The 27,829-nt window shown below is 41.3% G+C and overlaps 1 protein-coding gene across 1 annotated transcript in view; it reads left to right on the top strand.

The window, feature by feature from the left end:
• Window positions 1-27,829, top strand: part of EIF2AK4 (eukaryotic translation initiation factor 2 alpha kinase 4) — a 96,182-nt gene that overhangs the window by 19,194 nt on the left and 49,159 nt on the right. The window contains exons 5-14 of the mRNA XM_081113194.1: window positions 1,407-1,487; window positions 2,814-2,962; window positions 7,971-8,086; window positions 13,133-13,290; window positions 14,239-14,774; window positions 18,116-18,222; window positions 18,838-18,995; window positions 22,717-23,132; window positions 23,877-23,946; window positions 27,542-27,625. Coding sequence (XP_080969320.1) covers window positions 1,407-1,487; window positions 2,814-2,962; window positions 7,971-8,086; window positions 13,133-13,290; window positions 14,239-14,774; window positions 18,116-18,222; window positions 18,838-18,995; window positions 22,717-23,132; window positions 23,877-23,946; window positions 27,542-27,625 — 1,875 coding nt within the window. The remainder of the gene's footprint in view (window positions 1-1,406; window positions 1,488-2,813; window positions 2,963-7,970; window positions 8,087-13,132; window positions 13,291-14,238; window positions 14,775-18,115; window positions 18,223-18,837; window positions 18,996-22,716; window positions 23,133-23,876; window positions 23,947-27,541; window positions 27,626-27,829) is intronic.

The raw sequence follows: 27,829 nt of genomic DNA, 5'->3' as shown, positions 1-27,829 counted from the left end.
TTATTTGTTAATGCTCATCTGAGGATATTTTTCCATTGATTTTTAGAAAGAGTGGAAGGGAGAGGGAGAGACAGAGAGAAACATTGATGTAAGACACATCAATTGGTTGCCTCCCGCATGCGCCCCAACCTACAAAGGGCCAGAGATGGAGCCTGCTACCAATGTATGTACCGTTGGCCAGGAATAGAACCTGCAACCCTTCAGTCTGAGGGCCAACACTCTAACCACTAAACTAAACCAGCCAGTGCTGGAAGGGAAGTTTTTATTAGAAGACTAGAAGCTTGGTGCATGAAATTTGTGCATGGGGCAGGGGGGGTGTCCCTCAGCCCAGCCTGCACCCTCTCTAATCCAGGATTCCTCTCGTAATTCAGAACCATTGGCTCCTAACCGCTCACCTGCCTGCCTGCCTGATGCCCCTAACTGCTCCCCTGCCACCCTGATGGCCCTAACTGCTCTCCCCTGCCAGCCTGATCCCCCTAACTGCTCTCCCCTCCTGGCCTGATCCCCCTAACTGCTTATCTGCTCTCCCTTCCTCACCACGCCCTTTGGACCCCCGGCGCAGGCGTGCTGAGAGCTCTCCGCCATGGCCCTGCCCCCATCCTGATTGGTTGTTAGGTGATGGCATCCTGGACTATTTGCATATTCTTCTATTATTAGTATAGACAGTGAATATTTAGCTAACAATCTTGTTTTGGTGTACTGCTAAAACTGCTTGTTAGCTTGGGACATGTTTTCTCATTTTGTATTATTGCTGTTACACTTTTCGCTGAGTGTCTTAATGGTTTTGATATTACAATCTTGAATTTTAGGGGACTCATAAAAACACATTATTTTTCCCTACCTAAATTTAGACCCAGTGGAGCAATAGATACATGAATTGATTGGATGGGGATCAACATATCGCTTTTAATACTGAGAAAGCTGATTGAAGAATGCAGCTGATAGTGTGTGGCTGTGGTGGTAGTGCCCGTGCCACCCTGGTCCCAGGCACTGAGAACAGCTCACCTCCTCCAAATCTGCCCAGGACCCCATGGCAGAGAGCAACACATGTGCATGTTCTCCGCAGACAGGCAGACATCACAGAAGAGGGGGCTGAGTCACATGTGGGAGGACAGGAGAGTCCAACAGAGGTGCTGTAGTGAAAGTCTCTCTACGTGGAACTTGAAGAATGGGGGCAACTATCCCTCCCCCACAGTCTTCATACCTAGTTAAATGGGAGTGCCTATTGCATAAGACTCTGATAAAACTGATGCAACTACAGTTTGAACTAGTTTCCATGTATTCAGGTCTCTTAGGAAGAAAGGGCTTGTGAATTTTATAAATTACAAGAGTTTTTATAATTTCAGAACTTTTATGTTGTAGAGGTTTCCAAGATTGGCCTTTGATGGCACTATGATCTCTTTCAGCAACGTGAAATCCTTCATGAGATTCAGAGAAGGAAAGAAGAGATCAAAGAAGAGAAAAAAAGGAAAGAAATGGCCAAGCAGGTACACTATCCAGTCTGCCATACTAAAATGGTTTACATTTTGCTAAACATAAACTCTTCTTATTGCTATTGATGATATTTCCCCCTCCTGCGTTATTTCAGTAGTAAAGCTCAAAATGAAGCACTAAAAGAATCACCAAACAGGAAGCAAAATTTAGAATTGTATATTATCTGTAAGTGACTTAGGCTTATGCACCTCTGGTAGTTTATTAGATGAGTCGAGGGAGAGATGATATTGAAGTTTTGATAATTAACTCAGACTGGAATTCTTAATACTTGGAAAATAAAACAATTTGTTCTTACTGAGGAGTGACTGGAAACCATAAGGCTCTACTTGAGATTTCGTTCAGTGATGGAAAAGAAGGATTTACAGAGCAGGTTTCAAAGCAGTGTGAAAAAGGATAAAGTCCTTTTTTCTATATTTTTCCTGTGTCCAGCTGAATAAAAATGCGTTACTCATTCCATTTTCTAAAATGATGGCAGTTAACTAAAAGGAAGCTATGAGGTGTAGTGGGAGGAGGCACTGATGTATGAGAAGCAGCACCTGGCTTAAAGCTTTGGCTTTTTTACTGCCAAGTTCTGGGACCTTTAGGTGACATGCTCTGTGACTTATTTTCCTTGTCCCTTAAAATGGGACTTACGATGTCCCCTTTCTGTCTCATGTAACTATTCCCACAGATACTAGTAAATACACTACCCTCTGAAAGTGCAAAGTTGTGTACAAATTGTAAGATGTTTCCACCAGGTCTCCTGCTTTATGTCTGATTTGCCTTCCCTTTTTCCACCTTGCTCTCTCTTTGAATGCTTTCCGTTCCTTTCCTCTTGTTCTTCTTTCTAACTTTTTATGCATATTCCAAGATTCTAACATTTCCATTTAAAACTGTAATCTGACCTTCAGTTCCTGAACCAGTACATATTTGGATATTAAATTGTTATCATTTTTATTTATTTTCCTTTTTATTTAACTTACTGGGGTAACACTAGTTAACAAAATTATACAGGTCTCAGGCGCACAATTCCACAACACATCATCTGTACACTGTATTGTGTGTTCACCACCCCCAAGTCAAGTCTTAGTCCATCACCATTTATCCCCCCTGTACCCTCCTCCAGAACCACCCCACCCCAGCAATCACCACACTGTTGTCCGTATCCATGAGTGTTTTCTTGGACATTAAACTTAAAAAGTTGAGTTCAACTTTATTATACTTGAAAGCATTTTGTTTAAATAAAATATGCACTTTCTCCTGAATTCATAATTATCCACCATGATTGTCTTCCATTTAAGACCTACGTCTAAAGTAGGTTTACTTTTCTTTTTTTCTAGGAACGTTTGGAAATTGCTAGTTTTTCAAACCAAGATCATATCTCTAGGAAGGACCCAGGAGGACACAGAACAGCTGCTGTTCCACATGGAGGCTCTCCCGACTTTGTAGGAAACGGTAAACATCGGACCAACTCCTCTGGAAGATCTAGGTAAGTCCTTGAGATTTCTGATCTGGAAGAATGAAAGATGTAGAAGGAATAAAACAACTTGTTGTGAAAGTTGATGAATTTTCAGATAGTTGTTTTAATAACTTTTTCAAAGCCTATATGTCTTAATATACTATTTGTTAGCCATATGAAACAAAATTTTCATTTGTTTTAACACTTCGTAAGTATTTTTAATTAAACTAGTTTTATTGCTCACTCACCTTCATAACTATCACACTTCACAATCTTGCCTCCAGTGCAGTTTGATCTGACTTCCAATGATCTAACTAGTCAATAAATGACTTAAAATTTGTTCTTCCATCAGAATCATCATCCAGTCAAATTTCCCACTGTATTTGTTTTTGGTCTATAACTGCTTAGGCCCCACCACGTATGTGGGAAATGCTCCAAATGGGCATGGTGTATGTAGAAGATTCTTTACCTGAGAATGGAGCCCCAGTTTTTTGCCAGGGCTCCCCTTCCTGTAGCTGCTGAGGACCCTGTCCTTGCAGGTGGGCTCCTGGGTTGTTCCCTGTCACCAGGGGTCATAGGAAAGATACTACCTCTTTCTCCACATCCTTTCCACTAAAAAATTGAGACTTCCCTAAATATTTGTTGTGACCCTCTGTGGATCAGAAAGAAATTTTAGTACAGAATCCATTTATGAGTGGGTAGGTGATCAAGTAGTGTAGGTATTATAATTCAGCATCCTTATGTGTTTAAACTGTCTTTTGAGAATCTAAGCAGCACTGAAAACCAACGTTTTTCTTCTATGGAAAGAAACATTTTATTTTATTTTTATTTTTTTTAAATATATTTTATTGATTTTTTACAGAGAGGAAAGGAGAGGGATAGAGAGTTAGAAACACCGATGAGAGAGAAACATCCATCAGCTGCCTCCTGCACACTCTCCAATGGGGATGTGCCCGCAACCAAGGTACATGCCCTTGACCGGAATCGAACCTGGGACCCTTCAGTTCGCAGGCTGACGCTCTATCCACTGAGCCAAACCAGTTAGAGCGAAAGAAACATTTTAGATACCAAATAAAAGACGTATAAACTTCCAGGTTATAGTTTCTTTAAAAGAAGGAAACGTTTCAGTTCTTTCCCTAATTACTGACTTAAAAAAAAAATCAGCTTAGAAATCATTTGAATATTAATGTTTAGTCGCCTACTGTTAAGGTGAGCTGAATTTTCTCTTGAATACTGTTTCTGGTAACAATTTAATTTTAAGTTATAACTCCTTACACTAATTTAGATTATTTTTGCAACTGGGCTTCCAGTAGGCAACATAGTTTGAAGTTGACAGCATTTCACTAAGAAATACTTAACAAATTTCTATTGTGTTAGAATCAGCAGTGAGTTGCACTCAGCATGGCTAGGGGTGAACCTGAGGGGAGGCAGTGAAGGATTAAAGAAGACAGACAAGAGAATATAGCTGGGTCTAGGTGGGACGCTGCTCTCGGATGGAGAGACAGTGCCACAGCCTGCAAGCCAAGTCTTTATTTTATAGCCAGATTCCACGAGGCAAAGTAAGGGTGTGGTCAAGATGTTTACAATATTCTCTGGGTTTCGAATCTACTCAATTACATGCACCTGAACTCTATCAAGCTTTGTTTTGGCAGCACTTGCTGCACCTCCTGCAACCTATATCACTCAGCCACCTGGGACCACAGGTTCGGACTAGACCAGTGGTTCTCAACCTTGGCTGCACATTAGAATCACCTGGGAATCTTTTTTAAATCCTGATTTCTGGGTCTCATCCTCTGGAAATTCTGTTTCTTTGTTACTAATGTTGTGGCCCTACCCCATAACAAAGAAACAGAATTTCCAGAGGATGAGGCCCAGAAATCAGGATTTTAAAAAGATTCCCAGGTGATTCTAATGTGCAGCCAAGGTTGAGAACCACTGGACTATACGGTCAAGCTTACAACCATAGCCTTTGCTATAATTGTGCTTTGCCCTCCAAGCTGGGACTTGCACGTGGCCACGAGAGGACCGTGCCCTCTCATTAGTCCGAGGCTTGAACCTGTCCAAACGCTGTAGCTGCTCTCCACACAGCAGAAATAAATCAATGCTATGAATAAGTCTTTTTGGATGTATTAAAACAGTTTTTTAAGTTTAAACATTTCCATTTTTGTGACTAACTATAAACAATGGGTCTAAGATTAGATTTGCTTTTAAGATCAAAGATCATTTGCAAGTTTACTCAAGTGGGATGGGGAATTCTCCCTTTGACATAGGTAGGAAAACTGTTTTTGTTACGCTTGTAAGAGTGATATTTGTCTGTCTTGGTAGAAAAACATCCCATGAGCAGCCAAGAAGGAGCATGAAATAGTTTTCATCTAATGTTTGCCAAAATATTGCACATCCCTGCATGAAACTCTGTCACTGTGTTGACTACTGACTAGGAAAGAATGAATCTTCAAGTGTAGTTCATGTGCTTCCTTGGTAAAGAAATAAAAAGTCCTCGATATACCAAAGTACTTCATGATTTACTCTTGATGTTGTTCCTTCCTTGCTATTCATTGGTCTTTATGGATTAGAAAGTCAAAGGAAATAAGCATAGTGTTCCATTTTATTCTTTTATTTTTCTTCTCCTAAAAACCAAATACATACATATTTTTAGGTGAACACCAGAGACATCAGTGACATTGGTTTTCACCTCTTCATTCCTACTTTTTTAACTCAGTGGGATTTACTTCTTATCCTTCAGAACTGTTCCAGCTGCCATCCTGTCTTAGGTAGCATGTACCACATTTGCCATTTTCTTGGCACTTTTACTTTTATTTTAATCATAATGATACATCTTTTCTTATTAGCACTCTTAGCCATCTCATTGTGTTGGTATTTAACTGTCATGATGGGGTGATTAGTATTCTAAAACACTCTAAAAAATAAAACCAAACATTTATACACTGTAAACTAAAGAACGTAAAGATGACCTAGACTAAAATGACTATTAGCACCGTCGTTGGAGGAGGCAGAGCTGATGCAGAGGTGCTTCTAAATAATTTATGTTAATAAGTCTAATACATCATTTTAAATCTTTGCTTTTATTATTTTCTCCATAAACCAGTGTGCCCCTGGTTGCATGAGTAACTTTAGAAGTACAATGTATTAGTCATCCCCTGGTGTTAGAATATGTGGACACATGAGACTCATGTCAAAATGGGTCTTATCAGCAGTGGGGTGGGGAAAGGGAAGATGTAGGATTGGAGGTAGAGAGACCAGTTAGTAATGGAGCATTACATGTGCCCAGGGGAACGTTGGAGATGATTCAACAGGGCAGGGGGAATGGAGAGTATGATACTTGGGGATCAGTTAGATGTAGGAGGTCTGGGAGCCCAAGGAGACTCATGCTTTTGACTCAAGACAGAATAGATGACTATGCCACAAACCAAAATAAAAGAACCCAGGGGAAAAGCCAGATTGAGAGTGGGTAAGAGGGAGGTGGCAGTTTTATTGACATTGCAGTAGCATCAAGAGTAAGTAGAGGGGCAGAAGTGGAGACAGCAAGTGTAGAAGTTTGAAAACAAAGAACAAGAGGACATAGAGATGGGAAAGATGTATAGCTGAGGGGAGGGAGCGAATCTAGAGGGGAGATTGAACATACAGGAGAGAGGGACAACCAATGGACCAAGATCCCAGAGAGGCTGTAGAAAATGGAACCGAGGACAGCATAGCTGGCCTTCCTCAGAGACTGGGAAAAAGAAAGAATGTACAGATTCCAACTAACTTTTTAGGTGGAACAATAGAAAGTGTGGGCTTTATTCCCCATTGCCTTGTGTTCTATGTGAAAGTAGAAGTCAAGATCGTGCTTAGAGTGAGAGGGCTGCTTTATAGAGATTTGTCCAGATGCCTCATCAAAGCATTTCTTAAAAGTGTCCAATCCTAACCATCAAGAGTGCTCTCCCTGGCCTCTTCCCTACTTCCCTCTCCCCAATTTATTTATTACTTTTGCATTATAATCTACCTTCCCCGCTGTTGCTTCCCACTCAGGAAAAAAAAAAAAGTAGAATGGAGAAAGAGAGGAGGAGGATTTGGCTTTAAATGTTTTAGAGACTTTATTAAAAGTAAATGGCAGAAGATCTATCATTCAGTGGTTGGGAGCCCATTTGGAGAATGGGAATTTGAAGTGCTCCAAATCCCCCCTTTTTTTTAGCTTTTCCCAGATGTTCATGTGCATCTGGAATGAAGATATTGTGGGGTCAATGTGGTTGAGCTAAATCTCTGTAGAACTGCTGTGATGATGAAAATGTTTTATACCGGTGGTTCTCAACCTTCTGGCCCTTTCAATACAGTTCCTCATGTTGTGACCCAACCATAAAATTATTTTCATTGCTACTTCATAACTGTAATGTTGCTACTGTTATGAATCGTAATGTAAATATCTGATATGCAGGATGGTCTTAGGCGACCCCTGTGAAAGGGTCGTTTGACCGCCAAAGGGGTCGTGACCCACAGGTTGAGAACCGCTGTTTTATACTAATGTTGGCCACTTTTGGCTACTAAGTACCTAAATGTGACTACAATCGAAGAACTGAATTTTTTTTAAAAAGTTTTTATTGACTTTAGAGAGAGAGGAAGGGACAAGTAGAAAGAAACATCGGTTGACTGCCTCCTGCAGGCCCCCTACTTGGTATCGAGCCTGCATCTGAGGCATGTGCCCTGACTAGGACTCAAACCAGCGACCTCTCAGTGCATGGGACAATGCTCAACCAACTGAGCCACACCAGCCAGGGCGAAGAACTGAATTTTTAATTTAATTTTAATTAGTTTAGATATCCACATGTGGCTAATGACTACCAGATTGGACAGTGGGGGTTTGTAGAGTTCATGAGGGAAAGACCTCAATGGGAAATGGGGGAGTTGAACAACTTTCCCATTAGCCCCTTAAGCTCAATTCCCAGTAGAAACAGATGTGAGACTATGAATAGTCTAGTAAACAGAAGAAAATGGAGGGGCAAGAAGTTGGAAAAAAATAATCATGTCCAAATTTATTTTTAAGGCGAGAGCGGCAGTATTCTGTATGTAATAGTGAAGATTCTCCTGGCTCTTGTGAAATCCTGTATTTCTCTATGGGTAATACTGATCAGCTCATGGTGCACAAAGGAAAATGTATTGGTGAGTAAACTAGCTAAATTCATTTAACCTTTCTAACAACAAAAGTTAATCATGAAGAAATGAGGTAGAGTAGACACCACGGCCTCTAGACCGTACAGTCCAAGGAAGACTGGTGAGCTGATAGTCGGTCACTCTAGCTCCCACTCCTAATGACCACAATGAGAAGTCACTCAGGTTTCCCCTTCTGTAAGATAGAAATTAAAACCTAGGCTTTTGGAAATATTGTTAGCAGGGAGATAATTTAAATTTCATCATCATTATAACTACTTGAGCTTTAGAAACCAAAATGGTTGAAATATTATGAATTAGTAGAATTTTGCATCATGTGCATTTGTTACTGATGAAATATATGTAACAAAATGAGTTCTGATGCCTGTAATCTTTTCTTTAAATAGTTTTTATTTTCAATTACAGTTGACGTACAATATTATATTAGTTCCACTAATGCCTGTGATCTTTAATGACCAAATCCTATTTTCTTAAGTTGATATCCATCTACTTAGTTAGCATTTTCCCAGTACGCATGTTGTGCCTGACTAGGAAAACCATTTTCTTTTTTTCCATTTTATTCTCTATGTATCTTATTTAGCCGTTTTGTCTATTGATGGCTATTTGGAGTGAAGTGGTTCAGCAATTTGTGATTTGAATTGTTTATGTTAAAATCAAGTTTTCATTATCTACTCCTTTGCCCTAAATGCCATCATCTTTTATCAGCCATCTATATATATAAAACCCTAAGCAACCAGTCAACTGTTTGACCGGTCGCTATGATGTGCACTGACCACCAGGGGGCAGATGCTCAATGCAGGAGCTACCCCAGGTTCAGGACTGGCCAGTGCCGCTCCTGCGGCGCTACCAAGCTGCAGCAGCAGGCTCAGCGGGCCAGGATGAGTGGGAGTGGTGCAGTGCCCAGCCGCCTGCCGCTTCAGTGCTGGGATCAGCCAAAACTGGCAGTCCGACATCCCCTGAGGGGTCCCGGATTGCAAGGGGGCACAGGCCAGGCGAGGGACCCCAGCGGAGTACGAATCTATACACCGGCCTCTAGTACTGATATAACCACTAAGTGGTGTAGTCACTTGTATAGAATTAATTTGACAAATTTTTTTCCAAATTATAAGATAAAGTTTATTTAGAAAGTTATAGAGGTAGTAGAAGTTAGCCAGCTGTGCTGCATAGTGCAGGAAACAAGTTACAGAGGCAGAAGAAGGGCCCTAAGAGCTTAGCAGAAAGGCAAATGTAAGGTGCCTGGGAGGAAGAAGTGGGTGTGGGTGTGCCCTCCCACCCTACCCCACCCCACCCCAGCCCCAGGGAGAACATGCCTAAGTTTAATGCTTAATTCCATGAATATGGTAGCCAAATTACCTAAATTGAGTTTGCTTTTTTCGGTGTCTTTTTCCTTCCTCTTTAAGGAGCTACAAATAAGCAGGGGAGCTGCCAGGAAGCAGGCAGCAGGTGGGAGGAGAAGAGACCAAGTATCTGAATGGTCTGTGAAATGAACACTTGACCTTGGCTGGGCTGGACAGAATTCTTTTCATACACAGAGCCTGCCCTGTTCAAAATGGCCATTGGACAGGTTCAGGACCTTGGTAGAGATGATTAACTTTGGTCTTGAGACTGTCCTTGACTTCGGGCATTTCAGACTCATGAATTGGCAACATAAAACTCACTACTTTTAATAATCTGGGAGATTGGGAAGACAAATCAATCTAACTACTTATTACCTTAACTTGGTTTCCTATTCTCATTAATAGTTATTACACATATTCACCTTAGTTTATACCTTCATCAGAAGACATTTGCAATCTGAAAGCTTTTTATAAAACAATTGCATAAATTATTTTGTTTTCTCACAATGGGTCTAGTTTTTAAAGTATGTTCTAATTTTCTGTGAAATATTTTTATAAAAGATCAACTAATTAATATTTTGTTTTTGTTTAAAGCCATTAGAACTTCCTTATGGATAAAGCACAAAAGAAACTGTCTGCATAAATGATGATCATTGTTAGCATATAATAGACTCAGTTTGAGTTCTTTCTGTGACATATTTTCCTTCAGCTTCATTTCAGTGTGTTCTTTTGTCCTTTATTATACCCATCATGCAAAAGTGACAGGGAGAGGCAACAATAAAAGTAGTAAAACAAAAAAGACCCAGCAATTGTGAAATACCTATCTAGCCCCAGTTGGGAAGAGGAATATTTAAGGCATTGTACTGTGTAATGCACACATGTAGTTAAGCTTTATGTAAATAACATCATAATTTATCCCATCAATATATGATATCTGTGTCTCTAGTGTGTGTGTACTACTTAGATCCCACATTGCACAGGTTGCTTCCTTTGGTTGACATCAGGATTTCTTCTGCTTAGCCTAAGAATGTCAGGATTTGTTTATGACTAGCATAACAGATCATTTTAATTAAACCTTTTTAAATTGTCAGCATTTCTGTGAAGTGAAAACTGCTTCTCAGATAAAAAGTTTAGGTGAGCTAGTTCAGCCATATTTCTCAAAGTATTTTTGCTAAGGCCTCTATGTCCTACATATGCAGGTTTCTTCACTTTTCAGTTTTTAAATGGGAAAAAAACACATTACAGTGGGGCCTTGACTTACGAGTTTAATTCGTTCCGTGACGGAGCTCGTAACTCAAATTACTCGTCTGTCAAATCAAAAAGTGAACGAGTGAGACACGTGATGCTGGGCTGATGTTGTAGCGTTCACTGTGACGTTTGCTGTGCCAACTAGCGGTGGGGTATCTGAAGCTGGCTCATAACCCGAATTTTAGCTCGCAACTCAAAGCAAAAAATCGGCAGAGAGATGGCTCGTATCTCGAAAAACTCGTTAGTCGGGACACTCGTAAGTCAAGGGCCCACTGTATTTCTTTGAAAAAGTTTTTCATTTTGAAAACAGTGCAACATCACAGGGAAGTATCTATATATATAAAAGCCCAAGCGACCGTTATGACTGGTTGCTATGATGCTCACTGAAAACCAGGGGCCAGATGCTCAACCCAGGAGCTGCCCCCTGGTGGTCAGTGCCCGGAGCCGGTCCATGCTTGCTGCCAGGTCCCTTGAAACAGCAAGCATGGACCGGCTCCCTGCAGGTCAGTGCACTCCCACAGCCAACCTCCCACTGCCAGCCAACCTCCCCAGTCCCTCCCCTCAGACTGGGCGAGACGGCCCCAATTGGCCCCGATCACTGGCCAGGCCAAGGGACCCCACCCGTGCACGAATTTGTGCACCGGGCCTCTAGTTATAATAAGAGAAACAGGCAGAATACTATATATCAGTGGTTCTCAATTGGGATTGACATTGTCCCCTGGGGAGCATTTGGTGATGTCTGGAGACATTTTTGATGGTTAACACATTTCGTACCGCTCAGGAGTTTTCTCGTGTTTCACGTGCCATCTGTTAAGGACCGCTCATGAGTGTTCTCGTTTTTCACGCCCATGGAAAAAGGAGCGAATCTAGATACTTATGTAAATTTTGTTTGGTCCCTCTTCATAGAGGAAAATGTTTTACGCAGTACCATACATTTAAAAAGTACTAGGAACTTTAATTGTTTAATTGTTTTTTGTAAATAAAAATGTTATAATTATTGAAAAACAACACCTAAAGTGCATTATGATGATTTAAATAACGTGCAGTTTGCCCAAAAACGTGCGGTTCCTAGCGTATGTCTTAGAGATTTCTATGCGGTACGCAATGTGTTAAGACTAGGGTGGAGGTGCTGTTGGCATCTGGTGGGTAGAGGTCAGGGATGCTGCTAACCAACATCTTCCAGTGCACAAGATAATCCTTCAACAGGGATTACCTGCTCCAAAATGTCAAGGGTAAAAAAAACCCTGCTGTATATGCTATGATTTCATAAATTAGGGAGCGGGGAATGATAGAGGGAACTAGAAGAGAAATAAAACAGAATGGTGCCAGGCTAGCGTGGCTCAGTGGTTGAGCATCAACCCATGAACAGGAGGTCACAGTTCAATTACTGGTCAGGGCACATGCCTGGGTTACAGGCTCAATCCTCAGTAGGGAGCATGAAGGAGGCAGCCGATCAATTATCATTGATGTTTCTATCTCTTTCCCTCCCCCTTCCTCTCTGAAGTCAATAAAAATATATTTAAAACAAAAAATGGTGGTATTGTGGGTCATGTTTTTTGTCATTTTTAATTTTTTTGCAATTTTCAATAATAGTCTTTAATGAAAATATAGATTTTTATATACAGCAAAGGGAATAGAGCCACTGATATTATAATGCCTTTGCACAGTGGCAGATGGTTACAGATGTGTCATGGTTATCACATCACAAAGTATACAAATATCAAGATCACCATGCTGTATATCTGAAATGAATACAATGTCACATGCCAACATACTTTAATTACAAAATTTAATGAAAATATACGTTTTTATAAGAAAAATTTTGGTGTTACAGAAATTGAGCACTCCAGGTACAAGTGAAAACCATATGCCTATCACTAAATAAATGTATATCTTTCTAGCTTCAAATCTAAACTGTCATTTCTGGTTCCTTCCCTCAAAACTTTTAGCTAGTATGTATTTACTGAATGCATTCAGATTTTGTGTTTAGAAAAATCATTGTTTTCAGATTTCCAGATTACTAAAACTTGTTTACACTGTGCACACTGATGTACATTGATGAAGTAATCTGGTGGAGTGTTTCTATTTCCAAATTCCTTCTGTCACATTAGTTGGTATTTAGCTTTGTTCACTATCACGCTGAGAGGTGACATCAGAGGTGAACTGGTTATGAAAGTAACATTGTGAATCCTGGTTACTAGGAGAACACTCATCAGATACTAAGATCTCACTGTTGATTTTTGGCCCTTTATAGTAATTAGTATTTTGGGGCTCAAAGTACATTGATAAATATTAAAACTTAGTTACAAAAGAGCATGCATTATATGAAATCATATTTTTTCTTAAGTAGCACATGGCATCCACTGGCAAATCAATGCCATGTATATATTTTTTTTATCCCCACAGAAAATGTACCAGTGAGTGTTAATTACATTTTTCTCATAATGTGCAGCCTGTGATGAACAGCTTGGAAAAGTAGTCTACAATGCTTTGGAAACAGCCACGGGCAGCTTCGTCTTGTTGTATGAGTGGGTCCTTCAGTGGCAGAAAAAAATCGGTCCTTTCCTTACCAATCAAGAAAAAGAGAAGATCGATAAGTGCAAAAAGCAGGTAGGCCATCTGAGAGGGCTCACTGAGCAAAGGACCTAATTTCGAGCTTTAGGAGATGACAAAATAGCTGTGCATTTCATTGGCTCGTAAAGGTGATCAGAATGATGTGAGATCAGTTTAACCAGAGGGATGGAGGGGGACCAGCACCTTCTTTACCAGTTTTCTCAGCTTCTTGCTTCCTCTTTCTGAACTTTCACAGCGTGACCCAAACTTTTGCAGCTGCTTTCTTAACCTCCTTTCTCAGCCTCTCTTGTGGCATTAATAGCCATCTCTCAATAGTGCTACAAAGGCATGCTTTTTGCAATCTTTTGAAATATTGCTTAAAAACTGAATTCTAGGGGACTTGAGAAGTTTAGAGTAATTTATAACACTGAGCTTAAGAACATTTAATATTACATATTGCAGTGTTACATAATAGAAAGGTAACAGAGCTGTAGGTTAAAGTCTTGTGTTTAGAAGGCATGTGTATTTCCGATAGAAGAAATTCTGGAAATAAATACCAAAATCATAACAGTTGTCTTTCACTGGTAATCACATAGATAATTTGTTGTTGTTGTTGTTATTTATGGGGTTTTTATTTTGTATTAGTACTTATTAAAATGTTGACAGTTAATCTTTATAATCAGAAAGGGTTTTTTTTTAAATTAATTATTTTGAAATTAATGTTCCCTTTTTCTGGTATCCTATTGCAAAAGAAATTTTAAAAGCTGCTCACTAATTCTATAGTATTTATATACTAGGTTTTGAGATCAAAGAAGTTGAGAATTAACTAAATTTTTTCCACTTTATGAACTAATAGGTTGACCATATGGTTTAGGGGAGGGTCAGCTTAGGGCATATTCCTTCTCTTATCCTTTCAAAGTATGTTTTCTATTAACTATTTCACTTTTGAAGTAAAACACCAGATACTGCAGATCAACCCAATGTTACCCTTTTTTTCCTTATCAGATCCAAGGGGCAGAAACAGAATTCAACTCACTGGTAAAATTGAGCCATCCCAATGTAGTACGCTACTTCGCAATGAATCTCCGAGAGCAAGACGACTCCATCGTGGTGCACATTTTGGTGGAGCACTTCAATGGGGTCTCCCTTGCTGCACACCTGAGCCACACAGGCCCCATCCCTGTGCCTCTGCTTCGCAAGTACGCAGCTCAGCTCTTGTCGGGCCTCGATTATTTGCACAGCAATTCCGTGGTGCACAAGGTTCTGGGTACCTCGAGTGTCTTGGTGGACGCAGAGGGCACTATCAAGATTACAGACTACAGCATTTCTAAGCGCCTCGCAGACATTTGCAAGGAGGATGTGTTTGAGCAAACTCGGGTTCGTTTTAGTGACAGTGCTCTGCCTTATAAAACGGGGAAGAAAGGGGATGTTTGGCACCTTGGCCTTTTGCTGCTCTCTCTCAGCCAAGGACAAGAATGTGGAGAGTACCCTGTGACCATCCCTCGTGACTTACCTGCTGACTTTCAGGATTTTCTAAAGAAGTGAGTATCATTGAGATTCTCTCTAATTGCACTTCACTGCTGTGCTTTTATTGTGCTTAAATGCTAAACATCTAAGTGATGTGTATAAGCTGAAAAGTGAGCAACAGAATTAGAGTTTATTCTTTGTTTTCTCAATTCTTTTCCAGCCACATATGTTCTGTTTTCTTATGTTTATGATTCCCTTAACTCCCACATTTTCCTAAATTCACTTAGGCTTAATAATTGATTTTTAAACTGCTTTTTGGGGACTGCTTGCTCTAGGAAGTCTGGAAGGATGGCTACGGTGGATATGCCCCAGGTAATACAAATGGAAGCGCCTGTCTGTCTACCTTTGCTTCTGGTTCCTAAGGGATCAAAGGCAGGGCCTCCTATTTAGAAAACATCTTTAGGAGAGTAGTAATTCTGCCCCTTGTTCTTTTTTTTTTTTTTCTAAGAATTTTAAAGAGAAGAAGAGAAGGGGAGAGTGAGAAATATCAGTGTCAGAGGGAAATCAGCTGCCTCCTGCATGCCCCCTACTGGGGATTGAGCCCATAATCTGAGTATGTGCCCTAACTGGAATCGAACTGGCAGTCTTTGTGTGCACAGGACAATGCCCAACCAACTGAGCACATCTTCTTCTTCTTAACCATTCTTCTTCATAAGCAATGTCTCATTCAGCCAAGCCCTAGAGTGCAAATGACTTCCTTGTTCTAGCCAGAAGATTTTCGACATCTGTGACTTACAGGTGCACATTTAATTGCAGAGCCAAGTTTTATCTGCTTTAAGGGAACCCTTCCTGAGAGGTTTTCCTCTGGCCTAGTCTTCGCGCAGGTCTGTCCACTCAGTGCTGTCTGGCTAGCCCTGCCTCTGCTCTCAGCCCAGCCAGGCCTGCGTTCTCTGCTGCTCTGTTATGTGAGAAATAAGGTCTCTTAAGTTTGGGTTTTCTAGATACTCCTCTAGTCTCCCTTTCCAGCGAGTTGATCTGGACTGGGTTTCTTCTCTAACAATCTGTCTTATTTCTCACCTTATTTCTTCTTCCCAGCCATTCATTTAATTCATTTCATTCAACCCCTACATTTCATTTCTTTTCTTTTACCCTTAACATTTCTTCTTCTATTTCCATCTATCCCAACTGCCATCTGTCTGACCTAATCCATGTTGTTATTTCCTGTCACTAATGGAATACCTATTACAAAGTAAAGTAGCTGCACTTATCTTTATTTTTTAAAATATATTTTTATTGATTTCAGAGAGGAAGGGAGAGGGAGAGAGAGAGAGAAGCATCAATGAAGAGAGAGAATCATTGATCGGCTGCCTCCTGCACACCCCCTATTGGGGATCAAGCCCACAACCCAGGCATGTGCCCTGACCAGTAATTGAACTATAATCTCCTGGTTCATTGGTTGATGCTCAACCACTAAGCCACGCTGGCTGGGCAACTGCACTTATCTTTAAACAAGATAGCTCCTATGTGCCATAAAATAGAAGTAGACATGATATACATACAGTTGTGAAAATGGGCCAACTTTGATTCTTATGCTGAGTTCTCTCCTTAAAGTATATTTTACGTGGTCAAAAGATAAGAGCAAATTGAAGAATAATATGTGAGGATGATACCATTTAAAAAAATCAATATCCACAAAACATAACTATATGTTTTGTTTGGATGGTTGTCAAAGACTTTTTTCATTATCAGTAATGTTTTCATAGTATCTGCAAGGAGAAGGTATTCATGTTTTGCTGACAGAATTAAAAATTAATCCTAAATTTAGGGAGAAATATAGTATCTTATCCAAATGCTTTTATTACCATCTTTTTCCTCCCTTTCAATGTATTAAATTAAGAGTGCTTTACTTTTTAGTGTTGTGATATAAAAAATAAAATATTACCATTTATGATAGTTGCTGTCACCACAGGGATCGGGCCTAAACTGGCAGTTGGACATCCCCCTAGGGGTCCCAGATTAGAGAGGATGTAGGCTGGGCTGAGGGACACCCCCTTCCCAGTGCACGAATTTTGTGCACCAGGCCTCTACTACTGTAATAAATGTTATGTGAATGTGGTCTCTCTCAAAAATATCTTATTGTACTGTATGTACTTCTTGTGATGATGTGAGATGATACAGTGCTTACATGATAAGATGGAGTGAGGTGGATAATGTAGGCATCGTGACATAGCATTAGGCTACTCTTGTGCTTGGGGGCTATTATAAAGTAAAATAAGTGTTACTTGAACATAAGCACAGTCAATCTGATAACCAAGATAAATACTAAGTGACAACAGGCAGGTAATGTATATGCTGGCTGAAGGGATGATCCACAGAGCAGAACAGTGAAAGATTTCATCGTGCTGCTCAGAATGGTATGCAATTTAAAATTGAAGAATTGTTCATTTCTGGAGTTTTCCATTTAATATTTTTCAGACCACAGTTAACTGTAGGTAACTGAAACCATGGCTAAGGGAGGACTATTGTACACTTTCTAAAAATTAAATTATTGGGGTGACATTGGTCAACATGAACATGTAGATTTCAGGTGTGGGTTTCTATGTTACAAGATTGCACCGTGTGCCCACCACCCAAAGTCAAATCTTCTCCTGTCACCTTGTATTAGGACCCCCTTCCCCTCCACTCCCTTCCCTCTGGCAACCACCACATGCTGTTTGTGTTCATGAGTTTCAGTTTTATATCCCACATATGAATGAAATCATATGGTTCTTAACTTTTTCTGTCTGACTTATTTCACTTAGCATCATGTTCTCAAGGCCCATCCATGTTGTTGCAAATGGTGCTATTCCCTGCTTTCCATAGTGGTTCTACCAGTCTACATTCCTATCAGCAGTGAATGAGAGTTCCTTTTTTCCCACAACCTCTCCAATACTTATTATTGCTTATCTTGTTGATAATGGCCATCTCATTGTAGTTTTGATTTGCATTTCCCTAATTTCCAGTGAGGTTGAACATCTTTTCATATATCTATTGGCTGTTCCTGTGTCTTCTTGGGAGAGGTGTTTTTTCAGGTCCTCTGCCCACCTTTTGATTGGATTGTTTGTTTGTTGTTGAGTTTTATGAGTTCTTTATATATTTTGGAAATTAAACCTTTGTCAGAGCTACTGTTTGCAAATATCATTTCCAATCTGGTTGGCTGTTGTATACTTTTTTTGATTCCCCGTTTGTACCCAGCCTGGCCCTTAGCATGTAAATCCTACAGGAATGTTTATTAATTTAAATTCCTCTGAGTTCATAAATAACATGAATTCGCTAATGTGTATCTTTAAAAGATAAACCCATAGATAAATGCCTTAGATTAACTAGTTTAGCATTTATTTTGTGTTGCTGAGATTCTTTCTCCCCTCCCACTGAGATGTGTTTGCCTGGATGACAAGGAAAGATGGAGTCCTCAGCAGCTGTTGAAACACAGCTTTATAAATCCTCAGCCAAAAAAGTCTTTACTGGAACAAAGTCCTGAAGGTGAGTCCTTTACCATTCTTTTTTTATACCCTGCTTGATATAAATTACTTTGAAAGTATATATAAACCTAAAACTGGAAGGGACTACTACATGGTTGATTTATTTTATCTGTTTTATGCTGAGCTATATACATAAATCCATTCATTTAATGTGTCCTGTGTGCCTGGAACTGTTTTTGCCATCCTGGCTTTTCCAGTCTCTACTGATGCAATGACCATTGGTGTAGCCTCTTTCAGTGTTTGCTATCTCTTCTTGTCATGTCGCCCTTATTACCATGTAACTGGATTTCCCTGCTGCTACTTAAGTAGTATATTAAGGGATCTCAGTAGAGATTGGGATGGATTAGGAGACCTGGGTTTGGGTTCTGGCTCTGTCGTCTAGTCATTTCTTTACTCTCTAAGTTACCTACACCTGTAAACTTGGCCTAATTATATATTTCTGCCTACTTTAAAGAGGACAAGGTGAGGAAAGTATTAAACAGCCTTCCAAGTAAGAGGTACTTTTTCAAACTACTGGTTGGGGCCCCTTCTGCCAACGCTTGAATCGTTGTTGTATATTGCGCTCTTCCTGTATTTCTCATGCCTCATTTGCCTCTTGCCTTTTGTTTTATCTCAGATTTTGGAAGACAAGATTACATTGAGACTGTTATTCCTAGCAACCAGCTACCTGGTGCTGCATTCTTCAGTGAGACACAGAGGCAGTTTTCCCGCTATTTCAATGAGTTTGAAGAATTACAGCTTCTCGGCAAAGGAGCTTTTGGAGCTGTCATCAAGGTGTGATACAGGGGGGTCCCAGTCCCTTTTAGAGCTCCTGCTCTGTTCCATTTCTGCACTTACGGACTTGACTTCTATTCTGAGAGCGAGGAGGGAGGTGAATTCTACCATTTGAAACTATGATTATCTTCACCTTCATGGAGTTAAAGGCTTTATTTAAAGTTACACTGGACACATTAAGAACACATCATTCTTCTTCCCTGGGTTGATGCAATGTTATTAATGTGAAAACCACATGATTGTAACTGCCCAAGTGGAGTCAAGACCTTTACATGAAGAACATTATTGTGTGCTTTGGTTTAGAAAGAAAATTATTCTCTTTTTCTCCCATTTGCTTTCAGGGTTGCTGTAGATAAAAGGGCTGCGAGGTTAGAACTAAGATGGAATTCCAACTGGGAAATGGCCCCAGATGGTCTTGATGGCTTTTATTTTCCAGCTCTTACTGAGATGGGAAATTAGTGATACGTTATTAAGGTATGCTATAGTTAGGTCTTCCCTTCTTTGGTCCAGTCTATGTGGGTGACTTTTATTATTATCTGTCCATTGGGAGAGATTTCAGCTGTTTTTATGTAATGTAAGTATTTTTTTTTTTTTAATTTAGGAGACCCAGATTAATATGGTATTATTAAATCCATATAAGATATATATCATCTTACACATAGAAAGTAGGGCAAATATCTATTTAGGATTCTGCACTGTTATTAGGAAACATTACTAGTATTACGGTGGAAGGCCTTTTACACCAAAAAAAAAAAAAATAATAGTAATTGAATTTGTTTTTTGTGGTTATCAGGGACAGAAAGACCATCTTAAGCCAATTTTCCAAAAGGATGTTATAGTATGGGAAATTTTCAACTTTCTTCTTGAAATTAGAGACATTACATTTAGGTGATGAAATAGATATACTGTGGACAGATATGCTGACAAGGTCATCATACTTAGCTTTAAGAAGAGTGAATGATTAAAGTATATATTATCCCTCTAGCACAAGCTGTAGTTTTTGAAGAAGTCCTTTAACTTCTTTATATTTTAGATTTTTGAATGCTAAACATCAGCCCAGCCATAGTGGCTTAGTGGTTGAGCATCGACCTATGAACCAGGAGGTCATGGTTTGATTCCTGGTCAGGGCACATGCCTGGGTTGTGGGCTTGATCCCCAGTGTGGGGTGTGCAGGAGGCAACCATTCAATGATATTCTCTCTCTCTCTCTCTCTGTCTCTCTCTCTCCCCTCTCTCTCTTCCTCTCTGAAATCAATAAAATATATTTTAAAAAACAAACATTCCTAATGGGCTTGGCTTGGTGGATAGTGTTGAGCCACAGACTGAAGGGTCTCAGGTTCAATTCTGGTCAAAGGCATGTACCTTGGTTGCGGGCTCCATCCCTAGTAGGGGGCATGCAGGAGGCAGCTGATTGATGTTTCTCTCTCATCAATGTTTCTAACTCTTTATCCCTCTCCCTGCCTCTCTGTAAAAATCAATAAAAGTATTTTTAAAAAAAACAACCAACAAAAATACAAAACTTCATCCTATATAATAAAAGGCTAATATGCAAATCATCCAGTGGAATGACCAGTTGCTATGACATGCACTGACCACCAAGGGGCAGATGCTCAATGCAGGAGCTGCCCCCTGGTGGTCAGTGCACTCCCATAGGGGGAGCACCACTCAGCCAGAAGCAGGGCTCACAGCTGGTGAGTGCAACGGCGGTGGCCGGAGCCTCTCCCACTTCTGTGGCAATGCTAAGGATGTCCCACCGCTTAAGCCGTCAGTCAAACATCTCCTGAGGGCTTCCGGACTGAGAGAAGGTGCAGGCCTGGCTGAGCCTCCCTGCCCGCCCCCCGCCAAGTGCACAAATTCCGTGCATCAGGCCTCTAGTTTCCTTATTAGTACTTAAAAATTATTAGTAAGCTTATATAACTAAAACATCATAGTAATTTAAACACCTAAGTTTTTCCTGTAGTTTCTCCCTATGAGAACCGAATAGCCCTTACACCCCCCTCTGTCTCCTGGTTAGGGCAGGGCAGTCTGCTCAGTGGTCTGGCATTTCATTGGCAGTTGGACCCATTACTGTTCATGTACCTTTCCATTGAATAAGTGAATTCCTAGGAGTTTCCAGTATAGCAAGCACCACACCCCAGTGACTCACAATATATATGATATGTACTGAGATAGGAGGTTGAAAGACAATGCTAAGACTTCCCACTGTCCTCAGACCCATATCTGTTTTACTTGAAAGCATCTGTTTACACACACACACACACAGGATAATCTGAAACCTATGAACCAAACACGAGAATGATGTGCCGTGTTGTGGTTTTGTTTTTTGTTTTTTTTGTAATCAACTGGTTTCTCCCTCAGCATAAGGATACCTGGAGACTTGGCTTTGAAACTTTTACTTATATTTTGTTGTGTTGCTAATGATATTGTTCTAGTTTCAGTACCTACCAGTGGTAAATCTGCAGTCTTCCTAACACAATCAATGGGCATTACTTGTGTTAATACCAACTGCTGATACCTACTGAGCAGCTTTCTCTGTGCAGCCTTGATACAGGTGCTTTATCCACCTCATTTCATTTAATCTTTTTTTTTTTTTCAATCATCACCCAAGGATATGTTTCCATTGATTTCAGAGAGAGAAGAAGGGAGAGAAAGAAAGAGAAAAACATCAATGTGAGAGAGAAATGTCAATAAGGTGCCTCCTGAATGCTCCCTGACTGGGGATTGAATCAGAAACCTAGATATGTGCCCTGACCAGGAATTGAACCTGCAATCTTTTGGTGTGTGGGACAGTGCTCTAACTGATTAAGCCACCTGGCCAGGGCTCATTTAATCTTTTCTTTCTTCCTTCCTTCCTTCCTCCCTCCCTCCCTCCCTCCCTCCCTCCCTCCCTTCCTTCCTTCCTTCCTTCCTTCCTTCCTTCCTTCCTTCCTTCCTTCAATTGATTTCTTAGAAAGAGAGGAAGGGAGAGGGATAAAGAGATTGAAACATCGATGAGAGAGGAACATCATCAATTGGCTGCCTCCCGCACACCCCCTACTGGAGATGGGCCTGTGCCCTGACTGGGAGTGGAACCCGTGACCTCTTCGTTGCTAGGTGGACGCTCAACTGCTGAGCCACACAGGCCTGGCTCATTTAATCTTTATAGTCACCCTTTCAGGTAAAGAAAGTGATATAGATGCCATTTTATAGATGAGAAAATTAAGTCTCAAGGAAATTAATTATTCTAAATTCACACAGCTTTATAAGTTGAGAATTAGAATTTTCATTTAGGTCTGTTGAAATTTTTGGAGTTTAGTTTGTGTTTAGTGACTTTAAGAGTAAAAAAAAAAAATCAGAGAAACTAAAGTCATCTTCTGAAGCCTAACATTGACTTTGGAAAATAATTATTTTCAAAACACGGTTAAGAAAGCAACAAGGTTCTACTTAGAAATTTAGATAGCAGATATGCTATTAGAAAAGTTATCTATACAGTTAATGGTTAAAATGGACATTGTTTTCCCCAAGGGCTCTTAGCAATTTAAATACATCTGGTTTAGGGTGAGATGTTTTCTAAGTCTTGGGCTGTCAAGACTTTTTCCAGCTTCAGAGTCCCAGACTGTAGCTGTTTGTTTTCGCTCAGAACTCCAGGTTCTCCTTGGGAGGGCTTGGGTGACTACACATGCCAGTCTGCTTACGGTTCTGAGCGACTGATGGTCCCTGGTCCCCTTCGGTCCCCGCTGCAGGTGCAGAACAAGCTGGACGGCTGCTGCTACGCGGTGAAGCGCATCCCCATCAACCCGGCCAGCAGGCACTTCCGCAGGATCAAGGGCGAGGTGACGCTGCTGTCGCGCCTGCACCATGAGAACATCGTGCGCTACTACAACGCCTGGATCGAGAAGCACGAGCGGCTGGTGGGCCCGGGCACGTCGCCCGAGGACACAGACCCCGAGGCCCTGGACGGCCGAGCCGTGTCCCGGCCAGGGCTGGGCGGCAGTGGCGCAGACGGCCCGGACAGTGTGGAGGCGGCCGCGCCGCCGCCCATCCTCACCAGCGCCGTGGAGTGGAGCACTTCGGTGGAGCGCTCAGCCGCAGGCCAGGGCTCCAGCAGCGACGAGGACGACGAGGACGAGCATGACGGTGTCTTCTCACAGTCCTTCTTGTAAGAGCGCCCAGTGCTGGCGGAGCACTGCCAGGGACCGGGCTGCCCGGGGCACATCCAGTTTTATACCCACAAGCCCTTCGCAGGGAGGGGGGATTCCATTAGAAATCCAGCCCAGTTTACCATGCTAACAAAACAAAACAAAATATGAAACCCACTTTTACAGAGTAACCAGATGCAATCCAAAGGCCCCCCCCCCCCCATTATCTTCAAAAGATCTCCAAAACCCAAGCTTGGGAGAAAGGAAAAATAGACGTTTCTTCCAATACCTCATCTTAATATATTTAATACACTTCTTTAAAAGGTCATTCTTTTAAATAAGGGCTTCCAACCCTGTGGAACATTGAAGAAATAATTTGGAGTCTTGATACAATGCCAACCGCGGCTCCAGAAAAGGTCACCAAACCAATAATTAAGATCCTAAACTCTACTTATCTCGGAAGCCAGTCATTTAATTTCATGACTTTACTTCATTGTGTCAAGTTGGATACAGTTTATCATAACTCTTAGCTGTTAAATTTCTTTCAGGAAAATTACTCAGGCCAATTTTTATTTAAATTGAGTTCTGTGTTTCTTCATATATTAGGGGAGTACAAATCAGCATGCTATTGTGGACAGATTTATGCCTACAGGGTCATGGTATGGTATCTCTAGCTGCTGTGCTTGCTAATCATTAAGTTTTGATTTTCAAAATTATAATAGGGATTTTGGTTTCTTTAGTAGTTTTCTATTTTTCTTTTTAAGACCTGCTTCAGATTCTGAAAGTGATATCATCTTTGACAATGAAGATGAGAACAGTAAAAGCCAGAATCAGGTAGATGTATAAATAGAAATTATACCATTTTATTCATCATGGGGTGAGTATGTAAGAAAACTAATGTTTAATGTTACAAATCTCAGGTGAAATGACCTTAATCTGATACGCAAATATAGAAACCTTCAAGTTAAAGTACTATTTAAAATATATGCTACTCACATGTTTATTTATAGGACTTAATTTATCCACCTAATAAAACATGCCTGCTTTTAGAAAAGAGAAGTAAATTTTTATTTTAAAAATAAAACCACTTCCTTGAGGATTTTGGGAAACTTTATATAATTGGGGATGAGGATTGAATGTAAATTAATTGAATAACTAAACAGCCTAATTGTGGAGTTAAAGTACGTCTCTTTCCCACATCAATTAATCTTAATTCTTTATTTTCATTATCCATCCCCTAGAACAGTGTTTTAACACTGAGCCATAACCTGTAGCAGGTTATGAAATCAGTTTCAAGAATCACATCCAGCTTTATTTTATTCTTAATGCTCTAGAGAGGAGTATAGAATACCAAAATGTGTCATAATAAGATAAAACTCTGTGGAATTTGTCTCTCATGAGTATGTGCACTTGGTGTGATATAAAATATATTTCTTTCTTTATAGGGATCATGGTCATAAAAATTTGAGAAACACTATGCTAGGCCTTAAACCCCACTCAATTATGTTTTTTTCCTCTGCCCAGGCCAGCAAAGCCCCTTGATGCTGGTACATGGAGTCCAGGATGAAGCTTTTTAACTACTAGGGCCATCAGGTGTTGATATAGAGAAGCGTTCTGCACCTGGGGGTTCAATACAATGATTTTATTACCAGAAATGAAAATATTATCATTAGTAATTACAAGAGGCATCTATAGTAGGTAAAGCAAAATCTACATATAGATTCTGTTAGATAAGCAGGTAAATTGATTTGAAGGAGGTTTAAATGCATTAACCAGTATTTTTTATAAGTACTTTCCTTTCTATTAAAATCACCCTTAAAATCATCCTCTTGATTTAAATTTATGAATTGTAAATTAATCAGAAATAATAGTATAAATACTCTAAACTGCTAAAGCAAACATTCTTTGGTTTTAGCATTAGTTAATGCATTTAATTATCATGATGTCACCAGATTTACACACCTGGCTTTGCTCCGTTAAGGGCACTATCCCACAGGCATTCTAATTAATGGGGAGAAGCCCTCCAGGAGATTAACAGTCTTCTATAGATAATCCCTGGAGTATATAAATGATTCAAGAGGAGGATGTGATTGTTTCCAGATCAGAATTATTTTTTCTTTGATAAAGGAAAAATGTTGAAAAGTGCTTCCACAAAGAAAGTGTAAGTCAGAAATTGTCAAGGCCTCAGTCCTAAATGGCAGATTTTTTTTTTAAATTAACTGAGGCCATTTTGAACTGGCATATCCTATCTAATAGTAGACAAACATGATAATTAACCATACCTCCACTACGCTTCCCATTGGCTAATCAGCAGGATATGCAAATTAACTGCCAACAAAGATGGCGGCCGGCAGCCACACAGCTGAAGCGAACATGAGGCTTGCTTGCTCCAGTGATGGAGGAAGCCAAGGTTCCCCTCCTGCCGCAGCCCAGCTCTAAGCTCCGGATGTAGCAATGTTGCAATTATAGAAGTTAAACAAACCCCAGATACCTGCTTTCAGCGGCAGTGGGATCAGAGCTTAGAGCACCAGTGATGGCAACAGAGTTTCAATGATAGAAGCTAAACAAACCCAGCTACCTGCTTTTAGCCAGCCGTGGCCTCAGAGCTGGAGCCGAGCCTCAGAGCTGGAGCTGGCTCTCAGCTCCAGTGACAGCTGTAGAAGGTAGATAAATCCCAGAATAAAAAAAAAAAGAGGCTGGGAGCTTCAGTCGCCTGCCAGCCTGAAAATGGCCCTCAGCCCCTCACCCAGACTGGCCAGGCACCCCAGTGGGGACCCCCACCCTGAAGGGGGTGTGACCAGCTGCAAACAGCCATCAGCCCCTCACCCAGGCTGGCCAGGCACCCCAGCGGGACCCCCACCCTGATCCGGGACACCCTTCAGAGCAAACCAGCTGGCCCCCTCCCGTGCACCAGGCCTCTATCCTATATAGTAAAAGGGTAATATGCAAACTGACCCTAACAGCAGAAAGACTGGGAATGACTGGTCATTATGACACACACTGACCACCAGGGGGCAGATGCTCAATGCAGGAGTTGCCCTCTGGTGGTCAGTGCACTCTCACAGGGGGGAGCTCTGCTCAGCCACAAGCCAGGCTGATGGCTGCCAGTACAGCAGTGGTGGTGGGAGCCTCTCCTGCCTCCTCAGCAGCGCTAAGGATGTCTGACTGCAGCTTAGGTCTGCTCCCCGCTGGCAAGTGGACATCCCCTGAGGGCTGCCGGGCTGCCAGAGGGATGTCTGATTGCCATCTTAGGCCCAATCCCCCGGGGAGCACGCCTAAGCCAGCAAGTGGTCACCCCCGAGGGGTCCCAGACTGCGAAAGGGCACAGGCCGGGCTGAGGGACCCCCTGCCCCCAAGTGCACAAATTTTTGTGCACCGGGCCTCTAGTCCTATATAATAAAAGGCTAATATGCAAATTGTCCCCTCGACCCAGGAGTTCGACCAGGGGGTAGGTCACCCCACCCAGTCAGGGGTGGTGCTGTCCAGCCAACCACCCTGTGGCCCCACCCCCCCAGCTGGTTCCACCCCCAGTTGGCCCTCCCACCCCAATCTGGGGCAGGGCCCGCTGGCCAACCTCCCACATCCACTCCCCACCAGCTGTCCTGGCCCAATTGGCCCCGATCAGGGCGGGCTGGCCGGACTCCACCCATGCATGCATTTGTGCACTGGGCCTCTAGTTTGGTTAATAAATGCAAGCAATTTGGAGCAGAGTAGACACCCATGACAAAAGTAAAAGGTCAAATGCTGCCAAATGCTTTTTTCTATACCTGGTGGGGGAGTATTTAATTACATCTATTAGAAGAGAAAATAATTTTTTAAAAACAGGGACATGTGTTAGAAAGTTAGCTGAAAGAGACAAACAGACTAGCCATGTGGAAAGTAGTAGAGAGGATCAGTGGCTGTAAGTGGTACTGGAGGACCTGCTCTGCAGCAGTGTAGCCCAAAGGACAGTGTGTTTTGGGTCATATGATCCATTTAATTTGTTTTAGCTAAAGACAAATTTCTAATCTTCTGTTTCCAAAGGAAGGCATTCAGTCAAACAGAAGCCTTAAAATATTAGTCTGTACACATTCTGCTTTCCTTATCCAGAGAAAGATATAATGGTAAGAAAGAACTGACTTGACATGGAGTCTTTCTGTAGATCTCACACCTTTAATACCTACCTGTTTTTTATTTTCCCTATCAATTATTCTGTACAGTGACAGACCTGGAAACTATACAGCGGATTCAGATAATAGCAAAATTGTCTTTAGAATTTTGTAAGCAGCTAAAGGACAGTGATTGTGCTCTGCCCGATGACCTTCCCTCTAACTAAGGCAACGGGATGGCCAAGTATTTGGTGTGGGCAGGCACAAATGAGTTGATGATGATGATGACCTTGTTTAATTTTAGCCCCACTTTGAGCTCTCCTGTGCTCCTCTGGGTTTAGGATGAAGACTGCAATGGGAAGAACAGATGCCATGAGAGTGAGTTATCAGTGACCACAGAAGCTGTGCACTACCTCTATATCCAGGTGAGGCTCTGGTGTGCAGTGTGGTGACCAGGAATTGCTGGTGGGTATGTTTCAGGAGACTAGAGCAAGACACTGGGCAGAGCAGGACCCACTGGCACTACCAGAGGTTAATTGGCCAGCGAGGACTGCAGCATGGGGGCCCTTTCCCTCAGCCTCGCACTCATGCTCTCCTGTACCATAGCAGGAGGCGGCATAGGGTGCTGC

This window comes from Myotis nattereri (assembly GCF_964212035.1).
Source record: "Myotis nattereri genome assembly, chromosome: 1".
NCBI classification, from domain to species: domain Eukaryota; kingdom Metazoa; phylum Chordata; class Mammalia; order Chiroptera; family Vespertilionidae; genus Myotis; species Myotis nattereri.
Note: the sequence above shows the minus strand (reverse complement) of the source record. Positions and strands in the feature narration are given on the sequence as shown.